We start from the raw sequence: 18,283 nt of genomic DNA, 5'->3' as shown, positions 1-18,283 counted from the left end.
CATACCATCTGGTCTCCCTAATGCAGGTTTTTAAATATATCTACCATCTGCACTCCCTTATATTGTTTTTTTAAAAATATATATACCATGTGGTCATCCTAATACTGGGTTTTAAAAGGGTATCTACCCTCTGTCCTCCAAATGCTGGTTTTGAATAACATTTACTCTCTGGTGCCCCTAGTGCTGGGTATTACAAAAAAATCTACCATCTGGTCCCCCAAGTGCTGGGTTTTAAATATGTTTACTGTTTGGACCCCCAAATGTTGGTTTTTAAATATATATATATATATATATATATATATATATATATATATATATATATATATATATATATATATATATATATATATATATATATACCATCTGGTCCCCCTAATGTTTTTTTTAATTATTATATATACCGTCTGGTCCCATAGGACCTTTTTTTAAAAATGTGTGTATATATATAATATTTGGTCACCCTAATACTTGTTTTTACATACGGTCTCCCTAATGCTGGTTCCAGATATATATTCCGGTCTCCCTAATGCTGGTTCTGTATGTATGAGAATCAAGGAGACCGAAAAACACGTATATGCTTTATTTTATGATTTCTTTTCGAATCATCGTTTTTGTTGAGATGCTTTAGAGTTACAATAAATCATTAAAGTCAGTAAAAGTTGTTTTATAAGAGAATATACACGTGGTCTCCCTAATGCTATTTTTAGATATACTGCTATATATCATCTCGTCCCCCTAATGCATGTTTTTAAATGTGTGTATATATACCATCTGGTGCCCCTAACGCTTGTTTTTAAACATATATAAAATCTGGTCTCCCTAATGCTGGTTTTTACATACGGTCTCCCTAATGCTGGTTCCAGATATATATTCCGGTCTCCCTAATGCTGGTTCTGTATATATGAGAATTAAGGAGACCGAAAAACACGTATATGCTTTATTTTATGATTTTTTTTCGCATCATCGTTTTTGTTGAGATGCTTTAGAGTTACAATAAATCATTAAAGTCAGTAAAAGTTGTTTTATAAGAGAATATACACGTGGTCTCCCTAATGCTAATTTTAGATATACTACTATATATCATCTCGTCCCCCCAATGCTTGCTTTTAAGTGTGTGTATATATACCATTTGGTGCCCCTAACGCTTGTTTTTAAACATATATAAAATCTGGTCTCCCTAATGCTGGTTTTTACATACGGTCTCCCTAATGCTGGTTCCAGATATATATTCCGGTCTCCCTAATGCTGGTTCTGTATGTATGAACATTAAGGAAACCGAAAAACATGTATATTTTTTATGTTATGTGTTTTTTGCATCATCTTTTTCTTAAAGTTTATTAAGATGATTTCGGGTAAAAATACACCAATAAAGTCAATAAAAGTTATTTTGTAACAGAATATACACGTGGTCCCCCTAATGCTGTTTTTTACATACGGTCCCCCTAATGCTGGTTTCAGATGTATATATATATCTGTGTGTGTGTGTTTAGTACACTAGATTCCATCGACCGCAAATGCTTTTTGGCGCCCTTTTTGAAAATTGTACACGTCGTCTTGTGACAAAAACAACTGGTATTGTGATAAATCTGTTGTCCACCCACGATTAAAGTCATGAGGCTGCCGAAGCTGTTCTCCCAGTGGATGGACTGGACCTGGATATAACATCGACAGTTGCTGGAGCACCCCCGACAAGATCCCTCTGGCTAACTTCCTGATTCCCTTTGCACGAGTTACTAAATCTTGATCCTTGCCACTCATGAGTTCATTATGATCACGAGACATATTTTCAAAGTCGGAATCGTCATTGTTTTCAATTTCACTGTCGTCGAGTAGGCCTTCTTCCATTCTTTTAGAGAGATGCATGTAACTTTGAGATGTGCTCTTAAGGCATTGCGTTTGACGTTGCTGGTGGGAGTCCTGAATAAAGTGAGATAACTCCACCCGTAATAGATTCAGTTTTTACACGAGAGACATAAGACGTAGTCATGGGGTACGTTTTGGACGTCATCATGTTTTTGATGTCATGTGTTTGATGATACAGTGTGAAGGATACAGAATTATACTTGGGAATTGAGCTTTGGCGTAAACAGCCTTCTGAACAGCCGTTGTTCTTTTTCCATCCGTAATTGTCATTATTAACGAATGATAAAGTGGAAATATCAACAGGCCATTTCCTTATTCATCAATGTGTTTGCGTATATTTATACATCGTACATTAGGATCTGTGTACAGTGACTCGGTCCTTTATTTGTATTCTAGTTTCTCTAAGATGATGTTCATCACGTCCTGATCATGTTGATACATATATATCATTTATGCCGCGGCAGTTCATGTTGCTTTTGATAGTAGATAGTGTGTTTTCACAAAATGTAAATTTGCAGTCATCAGTTCTGATTGAACATATTCCTGTTGAAGGTGTGTGAGATTTTGTTACAATGACAGTGTTTGCATCTTGTGAATATTTAGACGGACAAAGAATTCGTACTATATTTTTCGGCTGCCTTGTGCTACGAATAAATTTAGTCTTTGACAAACCTTTGTTTCATAGTCTCGCTGTTATACACAGTTGGAAGGTTTGCTTAATGGGCATAATTGTACAGTTATTAGGATTGTAAGTACAAATACATGGAAAAATGTCCATCTCTGTGTTTGTTTCTTTTGTTTTGTTGAAGTCTCATATAGTCTAATTCCTTAGTGAATGAAATCAAAGGATGGATCGAATCAAGAATATTCGAAAGATCATTAAACTCTTCTATATTTGAAATTCAAATTAGAAAACAGTCGTCGAAACATCTTCTCCACAGTTCACGGGCTGGTGCAGTGGTTAATATGGATTCGGAATTCCATGAAACCAAAATGAATGAATTGCTACCAAACAAGAGTTCCTATGTGGAAACTGACGACCAGGAAGATGTTGTGGTAACTAAGGTAACGTACTACCTGTGGCATGGTAATATTGACCAGTGAGTTCAGATGTCTTGTCGAAAATGTCGAGGCATGTTTGCCATGGGAAGTTGAACATGAAATAAAACAGAAGGTTTATTTTAACGTAACTTTTAAGTCGTAAAGTTCTCAGAGCAAGAACGACATCGGCCCAACTCAGTCAATAACTCTTCGGAACCGCTTTCGTCACGCTGTTCAATATCTGCACCTAATCACCAATCGTTGATAAAGAACAAGTACAAGTGAATGTTTATGCGTGGTGAGTTAAATGTTAGTTTTCTAAGTTTGTAAATCCGTTAATTTTTGTTCATCATTACACAATATTCATCAATAGTGCAATTATTTAGTCAGCTTTGCCTATGTACCATCGAAAACATTCGTACTTAAGGTTCAACAAATAAACTTTTTTTGACAGTACTGCAGTATTCTCCTTCGAAGAAAAGTGATAAACGTTTGAACATGATTAACTGACATACGCGACTTGTATGGTCGAAATATTAGAAATTCTAAAAGCTCCGTATGTGAAAGTGTTTTCAAAGGAAATCGAGTGCATCTGAATTGAGGCTGTGACGAGATATATCCATTGGCCGTGACAGAACCTCTGACCGAAGGGTCGAGTGTTAAGATTCACTCCGGGTCTAATGTTCATAACATAATACTGGTTCAGCAAAATGGTTTGAGATCCACGTCTGATCGATGGTAACTGTAGGTCACAAAGATAATCACTTGGTGGTTGTTTTGGATGACATGTTAACATGAATGCATTAACCAAGTTTACCTAGACTGAGACATTTATCAGCAGTGACACAGCAGGAAATGAATATAACAAAACGTCGATGACAACGTTTCATTGTGTTATACTGCTGGAACACACAAGCTGGATTATAGCATCCAATCATATTTAACCAGGTCTGTTGGAATTGAATTTATATTACCACTGAGGTTCATTAGCAGAAATCGACTTTGATGTCGACATAATATGCTGGCGTTTTATTGGCCACTAGCCGTTCGGACGCGAACAGTACAGGCATAGATCAATACGATGTGAAACACTTCTAAGACACTGGAAATGGACAGATGCCAATCGGTGAGATTCTCAGTTCTAAACGATGTTAATGCTTAACAAAGTATAGTATCCATACGGTTCAGACTGTCACTTCTCTTGGATAATGGTGTCTGTGATAACTCATTTATCCCTGGAGCTGATCGTGGCGACTGTGTTATTTCCCTTAGCATCAGGTTTGTACGTTTTGGACATTATTCTGTCTATGTTCAATATTATAGCAAGAACGATATTACTGTCGTAGTTCTCTTCCACTCCTGGAATGAAAGATTCTGGATTTAGTAGAAAATGATAACAGCATTGAGGCATAAAAACGTGAAAAAATACATTTTAACATTGAAGAAAAGGACACATTGTAGACAGAGAGGTAGATCTGAACATGAAAACAACATGCATACATTCCAAAACATGATATATCTTAACATGGAAACGAAGCATGGAAATCATGATCGTGAGTGAGACACCCATTTTCAGATGGAATTGTATCTGAGCTATTTTTGTGAATCATAGGAGTAGGTGTAAGACGATGAGCATCTCAAAAGTAGAATGCGTGCTGGATTCGAACTTAACAACTGAGCCTAATCTAGAAAAGGGAAGCGTAATCTTCCCGTGTATTTGACATGAATTCACTGAGGGTGACACTTGAAACAATAAGTGAGTGATCGAATGAGTTAATATTTAACGTCACATCGGCAATATCGCAGCTTTGTCGTGACGAGAACAGTTAACATCTAAATGGAATATATGCATGTGTTAAAATCTGTCAACGAAGGACAGTAAAACCACTAGAATATCACAACTGGAATCAAAACAAGTTTGGGAACTTAAAGCTAATATCGATATTTAGACAATACAATATAAAAAGTCTATAGATCGCCAACAACAGAAGGTAGATCACCATACTAGGAACCATGGGGAGTTACAGTACCTTTGCTACCTACATAAACCCCAGTTGGATTTACACCATTCCTTCAGCTGCTTGCGATTGTAGGAACAAGAATACTAAGTTAAAAAAAAACCTGGTAAGTTTAAGTTGACGTTTTGGGGACTTAAGTACCCACTCAGGAGGACAGTAATTTTTACAATACTTCAACCCCCATTGAGGGTACAGCCACTAACAATCCCAGTTACTAATCTGCACTACCAATAATAAAATATTTATCAATTTACAACTCATTTAACAACGCTATTTTTTTTAAAACAAATGCAATAATCAAATGAGAACTTATATTATCAAAAATATCCTTTATAGTTCAGGAGTTGAAAAATATATCCCTTGTAATGGAATATTCAACCTAGCCAAGCAAGACATGCTTGACCGTGATTCTTCCATCACATACATCATACAAAACGCAGGATCTTAACCTTTAAGATATCCATGTATATAAAAGGTTAAGATATCCATGTGTATATCTTGTGTCGCCAATGCGACATCGTCGCATAACGACCTCCTCAAATCTGGACTGACAACCCAAGTAGGTATAACCAATATAAGGTTATATAGCATGTGATTTATTAATACCTACTTGAGTGTCCCACTTCTTCTGCATCACATCACGGATGTAAGATCTCATTTTAGTTTTATAATCTCAGTATGGAAAAAGACGTGGTGTCACAGATTTGTTGCGTGCTGCCTCAGCAGCACCATCGGCTATTGTGTTCCCAGAAATGCCTACGTGGCCGGATTACCAACTAAAGGCGATGTCGTACTGGCCAGTAGCAAGATCATTAAATAATTCAATAATTTCTATTAAAAGTGGATGTTTACATGATAAATTTTTAATCGCCTGAATACAAGAAAGAGTGAATAGATTGTATACTGTTTATGTTTAGGGTGTCATTTTGAATATTTTTAAGAACTGTTAATATGGCTTTTGCGTCTGCTGTAAAAATAGTCCTGTTATCTGGCAATCTACTGCGCCATCATCCTTGGACCCATTTGTAAATAAGGATCTGTAATTGCTATATTTACTTTTTAATTGATTCTATTTATATTGTAACTCGATAGTTGCTGCTTTTTCAAATGTGGTTAATGTTAGGTCAACTTGTGGCCTAACCAACTGTGAGGGAGGAGAAGAAAGAAGACGGAAAGGAGTTATAATTTCCAGTTCAATACCGGCAGAAGAAATAATGGTTGAATTCAAGAGATGAGTTTTTGTTGTACAGATCGCCATAAAGGGGACTGAAAACAAAGTTATAGGCAGGGTTAGATTCATTAGAGTATAATTTGGTAATGTATTTGTAAAGACAATTTTATACGGCCTTGGTGTAAGAGATGGTTCATCGGCATCAACAGGAGAGGTTCTAAACGACCCAAGGCAAAGTCTTACACCTTGCTGGTGAACAGGATCTAATAATTTTAGGTTGCTCTTACAGACTACACCGTAAACGATGGAGCCATGAGCAAGTCTGAAACGGACGAGTGATCGATATTGATGGAGGTGTGTAGCTTGATCACCTCCCCATTTAGACACCATTTGTTTATTTTGTTTAAGCACAACTACAGTTGCCGTTCAATACTATATGCATAGTTTTACCACGATACGAAATATTAAAATCATCCACAAATAACGATCCAGCTATTGAATCGTTTAAAACTTTTGATGAAAGTGATACTAAATAGTGTGACAGATAAAATACTGCCTTGAGGGACACCCTGATCCTGACTGTAATGATCAGAATGGGTAGACTCCACTCGGACTTGAAATTGTTTATCAGTTAAACTAGTTAGCTATAAATTGAGGCAAACGGCCCCACAGTCCGAAGCCGAATCTCTTAAAATACCACATTTCCGCGTCGTGTTGTGTGGATTTTCAAGATCAAAAAGATAGATTTATTATTTAGAGCGTTTTTCACAAATGATTCCAAACTCTCTGAGTGATCAATAGTACTTCTGTTTTTACGGAAACAACATTGTATATCTCTTATAAGGTTACTTGTTTCCAAGTGCCAAACAAGTTGAATATATATCATGCGTTCCATGGTTTTGCAAACTGAGCTTGTTAGTGAAATAGGTCGATAATTTGATGGATCCATATGATCATGTCCAGGTTTAGGTATAGGTACTGCTGTAGCGTCACGCCATGGGGGAGGAAAATTACCAAATATCATAAAAATTATGTATCATAGTTAAAAGAGTTTCTAAGCATTATTCTGGTACGTGCTTCATGAGTATGTATGAAATCAGCCCCTGTTGTAGTATCATAAGCTTGATCAAGAGCAGTATGAAGCTCATGAATAGGAAATACTTCATAATAGTCTTCCCCATTATTTGAATGGAAATTGATAGTTTTCTTTTCTTGTTTCCTTATATTCTTGGAACTTGGGCACATAATTTGAGGAGGAAGTGTGTTTAGCGAGAGTTTCACCAAATCTATTTGCAATATCTGATTGATCGGTGAGTAATTAATCTCCAAGTGTAAGATGGTTGACGCTAGATTTAGTACATTTGCCTTTAATTTTCTGAACCATGTTCCATACCTTGGACATGGACGTTAGAGGATTTATTTTTGGATACATATTGTTTCCAAGATTGGTGCTTATTTTGTTTAAAGAGCTTTTGCATGTAAGATTTTGAATTCATTCCAATTATGCACCATAGGATGGCGACGGAAATAATGCTCAGCTCTCTTCCGTGCCTTCCTAGCCTGTTTGCCCTCGTCAGTGAACCATGGTTCTTTTATGTGTGGAACTTTGGAATACACTCGTCAGCAATGTCATGAGTACATCTGAAAAAAAACCCAACTTTTAATAGCACCAGGAACAACAATAAAACGTTTGGGATCAAGTTTGTCAGTAAAGAGAGATTCACATAAGTCCAGTTGGCTTTTTTAAAATTCCATCATGATGATGGAGAAACATCATATGGGTTCACGGGTTGTAGCATTGTAGGGAAATGGTCACTCCCACACAGGTCATCGTGGACCAACCATTCAAATTCATTAAAAAGATTGGAGTCAGTAACTGATACATCAAGAGCTGAATATGCGCCTGAGCCAGGATGTAAATATGTATGTGACCCGTCATTGTAAATACAGAGATCATTATTGAAAGAAAATCCTCCAGTTCTTTACCTTTCGTGTTCGTAGTAGTACCAGCCCAGAGTGGGTTGTGGCCGTTTAAATCGCCCATGATTATACAGGGTTTAGGTAATTCATTGTTAAGAGCATGCAGATCAGTTAACTTTATTGGATGAAGGTGGAACATACAAGGAACAAAGTGTAAATGCAATTTGTAATGAAATTCGCACTGCTACGGATTGGAGATTTGTTTTAAGCGCTATTGAGCTATGTATAACACTTTGCCGTACCAAGATTGATGATCCTCCACTTGCCCTATCACCTTGAGGTGAAAAATAACGATACACGTTGAAATGACTGAGCTAAATCCTTAATTAAAAGCTGCAGTTTTTCTCTTATGCAATTCCACTGAATAATATTATTCTGATAACCTATCTTTTGGGGGAATTATTGTGGACTTAACCCGCATCTTTTTGGTGGGTGACAAACTGTGTGTCCAAGAGGGGACGTTTTCAGACACGTCCATATCCTCAAGAGATCCATATTCTCAAGAGATCCAAGGTCACTTGGTAAATACGGTCAAGATAGTATGACGTGTCAATTCAATCAGATGGGCAGTAATCATTACCTGCAGTCCGTTCAGTCAGTTCGGTCAAGATAGCTTGAAGTGTCAATGCAAACGTCATGCGGGGTGTCAAACTAAGCCATTGTACATCAGAGAAAAAGTACCGGGCCCTCTAGATGACATGGCAGATGAAACCGAGGCAGAAACTAGCATTCTTTGAATTATAGAGGCTTACTATCACAGGCAGGCTATCATACTGTCCCAGACACCTTTCCAATATAATGTTTACAAATATCTTGTACAGACATAGGTATGCTCGAGTGCATCGATGTAGCGCACCTGGAACTAGGACAACGCTTTCTTTGTTTGTGTTCTTTGTCTGTGCTAATAGAGTTGTGCGCAGACAAATGTGTTCGATTTTTGCCAATTCTTTTGTCATGTCATGTTTTTTTTTACTTTCGGCATGACTTGTTTTACCATCTTCTAGATGAACATGTTTCAGGTATCTTAAACACGACAGAATGACGGTTGCACTGATATTCTTATAGTTATGATTTTCTTACAGATCCAGCAGCAGCAGAGACCAAGGATACTGTCTTCATTTCATCCGCCAAACTCGGATGCACTTACCCACCAAACCTAATCAAATGTATGAACAACTCCTTCTTTCTACACTTCCTCCCTTCGTTTGTACATCTGTATCCTCCACCTCTTTTTCCCACTTTCTGAGTTTATCAAGTTACTGTTTCGTCAATTATGTAATTATGTTGTTACAACGGTACAAAAATATGTATGGAAACGTCGCACCTACGAAATATAAAAGTTGATATCCATTACGTGTGACCTCATTACCTTCATACTGTTGCAAAAATGCAGAAAGATGTGTGAAACTCAATGTTCTGTTACGACTTATTATACACAGCAGTCTCCTAAACTTATCGGTGCTAAAATATACATTAACCACACAGATATTAGTTTACATTTGAGGAAGGGCGTGATCACAGGAGAAGGAAAAAAGGTCGTCCATGACCTTCATGACCGTGGAAGAGCAATAAAGTGATACCCGAACCCAACTTCGTCGGCATGACGCAACCACATAATGTATTGCGCAGAGCGAGTACGGGCCCTCACAGTATGTTCAGAAGGATTGCTAGGAAACAACGTCGGATCAGACGTTCCGCCATAGCTAAATAAGTGGTGCACCCTCCGTGAAAACCGCGAGAACATAGCGCACGCGTACGGTTAGTTGCTCTTTTAACAGTGAGCATCTTCTACACGCAATACAGCCGTTATTTTAGCGTATAGAGACTCCATCTCTAAATCAGAACTCGCATATTTGTTGGTAAATGATCTCGAAACAGAGTAGTGGATACTGCCGATTTGCCACATTTTTGTGACTATCAGCTTGCCACTTCATGAATGACAAAGTTCAACCTCACCGTTTGCGGCAAACGCCCATTCGCAGAACGCTATTATCGAAACATTGGACCGGAAGGAGCCCCGATATGAACCCCATGGAAGATCTCTGGGTCCACCAAGATCCAACTGAAAATCCTTCAGGTATACATTTGCATGAACTGACTCTTTTATCAGTCAGCCGAGAGATTTTTAGAGTTCAAAATCACATTGGTCTGTCTATTCTAAAAATATTATACTGAAGTATAGTAGTACTGGACAATGGCGTCGAGGAGAGACGAATCTTGTCGTGCCCCATTCGGTAATCACCATGGCCCCTATAGTTATTTTCACATGGAGGACAATCTCTAAGTTATCCATCTTATAAATATAATCGCTTCCCGATCACTTTTGTGTTACTGAACATAACACATGGTTACATAAAGACTTTCTAAACATTGCATGTTTGTTTTACTAATGCACTTCAATGTGATCCCATTGCAAAAAGTCAATATAGCAAACTGTGCGTTACACACAACACACATCCATCAGACTTCTCCTTGGACATATCTGCTGTAAAGGGGAGAATGTCAGTTATGACAGGTCATATTAATGCGGAATGTGTACGGACACCGTTCCGAATTGGTATCGTTTTATCCCAGTTGTGCGGATGAGCTGTCAGGGCAAATTTCTAAAGACATGAGGCCTATTTACCTCCCATAGACTGATAGTGTGACACGCACACACCTCTTGACACATATGGTTCAGAGGAGATGTCACAAGTGTTTCCTGCTTTGAACCTGCAGTTCGCCTTGTACCAGAATGAGAGTCGCTAAGGTCAATCCATTGAAGCACGACACGGTGACTTTCAAGAACCATGAATCGTCACAATTCCCTCAATGTGCTAACTGACACCATCAGACATCTGTGGGTACCATGATGAGATATATTGATATTACTATCTCTATGACAACAGTTACAGAGGAAACAGTGGCTTTTAGTGTTGTATCCAGTGGTTTGCTTTGCGACATGTAAATCGTAATCAATAAAGCCTTTGCTTTCTTACTGTCTGTTTATGAGAAGTGGGCACAAGACGTTTCGTTAAGCATTGAATAAATATCTTCAAATCCACCTTTGAACATTCAGTAAAGATCAATACATTCCTACAAATTCTGAAAGATTAATACAACAACGCTTTGTCTGACCTTGTGTTACGTTTTTTAAACGAAATGCCTTTTGAAGTTTTCATAAAAGTTAGGTCTCCTTCCTTAATTAGCCGCGGGACCTTCATTTACAGAATGCCTTAATTTTTTTTAAACTTACACTCTTTGCCAAAAGGCAGCTGGACCTGAAACTGGCCATGAAGACTTGAACTGTAGCCAAGATTCAAGGGAGATGACAAATACACAGTTCACCTGCACCTTGATTCGAGAACAGATTCCACTTAATTCTACTTCCAAAACAATAATATTTGAGTTATAATCAAAGACATGTTATTGTTGCTGCATAATTTCCCTATATTCTGTACTAAGACCGTATAATGTTCACGTTCACAATCCATCACAAGGGACAACTGTTACAAATCACGAACTATAATGGGTCTTTTCAACAATACGAGTTCTTATTTAATTATTGCATTTTTAAAAGAATTAGGTCTGTTAACTGATTAACTCAGTCACTCACGTTCACAATGGCCATGAGCAGCATTTCCCATCTTGGGATGAACTGAACGAATGTAGCGTCACTTCGTTGTAACGTTGAAATTATTTAATGGCTCAAGAAATATGAAGTCAATGGGTTCAACATTCATAACAAATGCACATTGACTTAGTTGACAGAAGTGGCACTTGAGCAGTTGAAAGTCTATAATGTTGGATCATGTTGAAATTGCCTTCATAATCTGGGGAGTTTCATGCAGTCAGGCAGTATACTGCTGATCCCTTCTGTAGAAAGATAGATTAATTTGAACAAGAGATTAATTGAAATAACGAGGACATTATTGAAACATAGATAAAATACTTCCAAACACCGTCAAAATGATCGACGCAAACATATTTCATTGTACAAAGTGTCATTCGTAGTTGTTCGTACTTCAGAACTGTCAGCGGTTCCGCCTATAAAGAAAACACCTTTCAGACCGTCATGAGACAAAATATTGAATCCACTTCAAAATGTCACAATCCATTGCGTAAAACGGGATGAGCAATGTCCTCACTGTTTGCTTATTTTTCTTTAAGGCGTCTGTCCAACTGACTTCACAGACACACGTTCTGAAACCGGAACTTGTCTATACTTCTCTAACACACAGAAGAACTGGTATGACGCGAGACAAGACTGCGTTAGACGAGGTGGGGAACTTGTGCGTGTTACGTCTATGGCCGTTGTAAAGGCTTGCTACACTAACATCGTCTCAAAAGGGTGAGTAAATCTGTTCATCTCGTGTTACTATCCATACATTCCCGCAAATCCTATTTTATAAATAAACCCATCTACATTTTCAAGCAAAGCACATTTTCTTTCGTTTAGTTTCATTGCAAACTGGGTGTAAGTGATATTATGGTCACTCCTCCCTTCATTGTATTTACGATGGCCTGATATTGATCAGTACAAAGGGAATCAAAGGATATCGATAGGTTCAGATCAGCATCGCCCTTGGCCAGCATGTAAACTATAGCAAACACACAAGAGTGTTCGTTCTTGATGCCTGTGAGTGCTACTTATGTTGTTATATTTTAATTGGTGCGATCGTTCATACGATGGCAGCGGAGACTACTTATCTATATTTATCAATTCATTAATGTATGTGGACACTCTATAAGAATGCCATGATATTGTCGGAGTAAACACGGCCGTCGTTGTTTACTCTCTTGAGCAAGTTCTTTGTATAGCAGCAAGTGAGATCGGATCGGTGCTGACAGTCTCCCTCTAATGATAATGTTTCTGCTACTTTTTCATGTCACCATGTCATACATGTGTGTTTTTCACCGAATTTCCGAAAAGAATATCTTTAACGCCAATGCAATAACCGTTATAGTCAGCTTATTTTTTTCGGCAGGAATAATGAGTATTGGATCGGTCTGAATGACATCATGCTGGATGGCGATTATCGATGGCCACAAGGAGAGGCATTAACGTGGTCGTACTGGGGTAGCTACAATGCTTATACACAGCCCAATGACAATTCGCACCAACAGAACTGTCACTTGTGTGATATCAGTGGTCCAATGCAGCCGAAATGTAGCTGGCAGGATAAGATATGCCAGGATTCGTACAACTACATTTGCGAGTACTTTCCAGGTAAACGATTTAACGGAATTCATTTAGTTAAGCATGGCAATGTGACTCCTAAGGACCCTGGTTACCATATGTGCAAGTTTTTAAGTAACCGCTACCTCGACTATTGGATGATATACAACATGTCATCGGGGAGCGCTAAACACAATATGTTGGTTACATAAACTATATAACGGGAATCGGCTTTCATTGACATTTTTCGACGTTCTCCATTGTTCGACATCCGTTATTACGCTGCGATTTCACGAAATAAGAAAGGTATGTCCAAAGGAATAACAAACATATTACACAAATTAGTTACACCTAAACATCCCTCGCTTTTAATACCATATTTCTCTGTTTTGAATTGCGTCAAGTCACTGTGACGTATATTGTCTGGCAGTTCAAGCAATGCCTTTCGGAAATACACATTTTAAATGATGTCACGCGCTCGCAGCTAACAAAAACGGTGAAAGGAGAGGGCCAGATCTTACGAACAATTTCCTTGAGACGAATTTTTAAATTGAGCGATGGTAAACCTGATAATACTCGAATGACGTTGTTAATGAATTAATCGAGTTGATAGTGACGGTATATATCACTTGCATCCTCCTTCATCGGCTAGGTTCATACAGAGTTGGATACTCACAGGAAGACTTACATAACGCAGACATACTGGTATTTGAAGAGTTTGTCTCTGTTCATCAAGCTGTAATTCCATAGGGAAAGGGGTGGGTTGGGACCACATTAAAAGTGACAGTGAGGGTCCATCTTGCACACAATTAACTCTGATACACATGGAGAGTGAAAAATCGGTTACTGTTTTATTGTATTTGATTGATACATGTCCTTCGAAGTTATGAGGAGATGTAACTAGGGGACACCAGAAATGATCTCCACACTGTATACATGTGGGGAATCGAACCCGCATCCTCGGCGTAACGAGCGAAAACCTAAAACCAATAGGCTACTCCATCGCCCCACAATATTGGTGATTCGCACGTGTGTACACAAATCTTGACTCTCCATTGCCGATCTCGTTAACGGTCGTTTGAAACCATGAGAATAAAGCACAGTCAGACAAAAGTAAGCAGTGTAACACACGTGTTTCATTAATTGCGAAAGGATACTATGACATATTTTTCTACCCGCGACAGCTGACAACACACTGTTCCGATATCCTTTTTGTGCCCGCGACTGTTGACAACGCACCGTTCCGCCGTCGAATAATGGAGACAAATCATTGTTACCAGAGTAATATATTATTTTACTTCAAACGATTTGTTGCAAACGTTCGCTTAAAAAAGAGGGAACGAATGACGGGATGTCGACCTTTTATAACAAGGCAGACATACCTCCTCTTACACTGAGCTAGTTCACGGAGGAATCCTACTCTCCAACATGTTGGATTATTCATTGTACATAATATTTATATAGCGTGTTTAGGAGTGTTTCCCTCCTAAAAATCTCTCAGTAAAATACACAGACAATGATCTAACAACCTCAGTGCTTTCAAACTGGGTGGAAGACGAACACGAGTTTGTCATATATTTGATTGATGGATTAGTCGAACAGTGCAAACGACAGAATGTATTCTTTGTTCTGAATCACCTGAAGAAAATCTGTGACTGACCATGAGACGAAACGATGATTAGATGAAAGGAAGTTTCAGAATATTGATCAGAGTACATTTGTGTGATTTGATAATAAAAGCTTTCACATCGCATGATGAACATTGTTCTTGAGAATAAACGTCGATGCGGATAATATGTCCACAATGTTATGTGGTGGGAAACGTAGATTATATATGTAATACTTAAGAAATGGCGTGACTACTAAGTATAGTTATGCTGTCATATGTTAATGACATGGATTGTTCTCGGTAGCGAAGTTTTAGGATTTCCTGTGCAACGTTACTCACGATTGGCCTTGTTTCCATTATAGATAAAGACAGCACCATGCAGACAGCACGCTTCAGGCGTAGAACTGACGTCAGTAACCTCGTCAACATGGAGATAGCGTCATCACCTGCACATTCACATCGTCAGCAGTGTGCTGCGGCGTGCCTTCACACAGGAATGTGCGATGGATTTGCATTCAGCAAAGTCTTGTCCAAGTGTCTTTTTCTGCAACTAAAAGAAAACAGTCCATCAGAAAGGGATTATGTTCGATCAGAAATAGGTGCTTGTGATGTGTTTCTTAGAGCAGGATGAAGTTTGTCATATTGACTGCAATTATGGGCAGACTCTAACTGTAAAATAGAATTTGTTAATATTCCACAAATAAAATTCGTTTGTCGATAGAATATGTTGATGTAGCAATTTATTCAAGCTAGATTATCAGCTGTATGAGTCTTAAAATTCTTTGGTGGCATGTTTGGAACAAGCGGTGAAGATACTCGCCTCGTTCGGGGTGCCACGCTGTCTCAAATACTAGTACAAGACAACATTCTACCGTGTGTCTCAGTACTCGGAAAAAAACATTTTTCATAGAACATCTTTTTATCTAATAGCAGTATAAGGTGCGTCAACGGGTAAAATGGTTGTACAAACTAACATGAGTTGAAAATCTTGTGTTGCGAAACTTGTTTCCATGTGTATATTTCGAGAATTCAATCCAACGAGGACGTGTTAAAAACGTTGCCGAAGGGTCCGTTTTGTTGCTGTTTTCAAGTGAACAGTTGTGATGAATTGATGACATGATGAATTTTCGATCAATGCACAGTTAACAAAGTTATCTTCACGTTATTGTGGCTAGCGGACCTTACATTTGACACGCGATGTATGCCGTACTTCACGTTCTTGTTAAAAGAACAATAGACCACAAGTACAAAAACACAAAACTAAGTGTGATGCCTTACGATATTTAGGTTTTGCAACGTTTAGTAGTGCTAATGTTATCTCGTGCTGGAGGTAAACTATAGCAGTTGATAAGTTGTTCTAGCAACTATTGATTTCATATGTTTATATATTCATGCAGGACACTCGAACAAATATGTAGTATTCACTGGCCTGTTACTGTGTGTCTCCGCAGCAAAATGTCGGGATCCAACTTACAACACTCTGGAGTGGAACAACAAACGCTGTATATAAATCGATCGAGGTATTCCCGTAATGTAGAATTGTGTTGTTACAGTATAAATTCCTTGATGCTGTGCTGGTGTTGTTATAATGAATTAAGACACTGAAGAATGTGTTGAAATATGATTTGAATTTATCGAGTTCATTACTGAGTTTAGCTCACTGAGATTATTATGATACTGATTAAATTGAGTGAAACCGATTTATCTGTCAACTCAATCAGTAACATACAATACACTTACATATCTTACATATTGTACAAGTAACATTACAAGTTAAAGCGTCAATAGAGTTGCAGGAGCTAGTATCACTTTCACTGTAAGTTGCTTACAAGTTCCTTCCTACTTTTGTGCTGAAGGTGGAGTAAACGACAGAAAGCTCACGAATTCACTTTCAGGAGATGTATCTCCTAAGATGGTACTGCTACAATGTCAACCATCAATGATATTTTATCAAATTTCCCTACATCACACAGCCATGAGCGAAATAAAGAATGATATAATGGTACGTAATAGAATTTCATTATTAAAGTATGTAGAGATTTAAGTGAAACTCCTTATTTAATGAATTTACAAGAAATTGATCTTCTGGTTGAATTTTGAATAACATGTTGTGTACATAGATGTATTTTAATTATTGGAAGTTTCGATTAGTAACTTGAATTGTTGGTGGCTGTACCCTCAATGGGGGTTGAAGTATTGTTAAATTATTGTCCTCCTGAGAGGGTACGCAAGTCCAAAGACATTCACAGTAAATTTAAACTTTCCACTGTTCTTAATCGTAGCATATGTGTATTTTTAATTTTTGGTTAGATGTGTATGAATTGATAACATCTGAAGGGATGATGTAAATCCAGCTAGAGTCCATACAGGTAGCAAAGGTACTGCAATTCCCATGGTCCCTAGTATGGTGATCTACCTTCAGTTGTTGGCAATCTATAGCCTGATTTTATATTGTATTGTCCTAATAGTGATATTGGTTTTAACTTTCCACACTAGTTTTAATCCAATTTGTGATATTCTAGTTGTTTTGCTGTCCTTCTTTGACAGGTTTTTAAAATATACATATATTTCATTTCAGTATTAAATGTTCTCGTCACGATATGGCTGAGACATTGCCGATGTGACGTTAAATATTAACTCACTCACTCACTAACATTGGCGGTCTGTAGATGCTTGAGTCTGGGCCAGACAATCCAGTGAATAAATGCACGAATATCTATGCCTTCTCATACTATAAAAATAGAAACTTTTGGAGATAAGTTCAAATTCCTGAATAATTTTGTTGGAGAGGTACTTGGCCATCTAGCATCCAAGTGACAGTGACAAGTTTCCAAACTGTAAACTCTTAGTGAGTATTGGAACGTGCCTGGGCCACATGAGGTGATGACAGTAGGGAGAAAGGACAGGGCTTATCACGAGGGCCCATGAACATGCCTATCACTTATCTGATGGTTGTATGATGTGACTTGTAATTAGTAATGACCCCAGCATTTGTAGTCCCAATGTAAATGTTCTTTTGTAAGGTCTCTGAGTCTCTGGTCTCCTTGGGGCACGTTTTCAATTTATATATATATGGGTTAGTTTCTTACTATCAAAATTACAAAATACACATATCCGGAGACTAAGCATTTGCCTAGTTTGTCTCCTAAGCAGTGTTTGCAATACTTTAATTTGCCGCACAGAGACTTTACAATCTACAGGCCCTTAATGATATCTGCAGCCCCATTTTGTTAAAGTCAAACCAATAAGAAATAGAACAGACTACACTGTGACAATTTCACACTGTTTCTACAATATCAGTTAGAGAAACCTATGACTCCGAGAGTATTTTCCAGCCCCATGCGCTGAAATATCAGGTAGTGAGCCTGTAGGTTATCGTATCTTGATGGATTATGGGTGATTTCCCAACGCAACATATGTCATATTTGGGATTTCACTTTCTT

At 38.0% G+C, this 18,283-nt stretch overlaps 1 protein-coding gene across 1 annotated transcript; it reads left to right on the top strand.

The window, feature by feature from the left end:
* Window positions 1-4,112: 4,112 nt before the first annotated feature.
* On the top strand, window positions 4,113-15,471 carry LOC137288281 (lectin BRA-3-like). Its single transcript, XM_067820768.1, has 4 exons — window positions 4,113-4,182; window positions 12,223-12,403; window positions 13,041-13,282; window positions 15,203-15,471. Exons 1-4 carry the CDS (start codon window positions 4,113-4,115, stop codon window positions 15,469-15,471), a joined length of 762 nt encoding a protein of 253 aa, XP_067676869.1.
* The last annotated feature ends 2,812 nt before the right edge of the window (window positions 15,472-18,283 follow it).

This window comes from Haliotis asinina, chromosome 6 (genome assembly GCF_037392515.1).
Source record: "Haliotis asinina isolate JCU_RB_2024 chromosome 6, JCU_Hal_asi_v2, whole genome shotgun sequence".
Lineage (NCBI taxonomy): Eukaryota > Metazoa > Mollusca > Gastropoda > Lepetellida > Haliotidae > Haliotis > Haliotis asinina.
Note: the sequence above shows the minus strand (reverse complement) of the source record. Positions and strands in the feature narration are given on the sequence as shown.

Bases quoted from the DNA above. Each gene is read 5' to 3' on its own strand.
- LOC137288281 (XM_067820768.1), top strand. From the start codon at position 4,113: ATGGTGTCTGTGATAACTCATTTATCCCTGGAGCTGATCGTGGCGACT. The intron at 4,183-12,222 runs GTTTGTACGTTT...TTTTTCTTTAAG, and splicing joins GTTATTTCCCTTAGCATCAG to GCGTCTGTCCAACTGACTTC. The intron at 12,404-13,040 runs GTGAGTAAATCT...TTTTTTCGGCAG, and splicing joins ACTAACATCGTCTCAAAAGG to GAATAATGAGTATTGGATCG.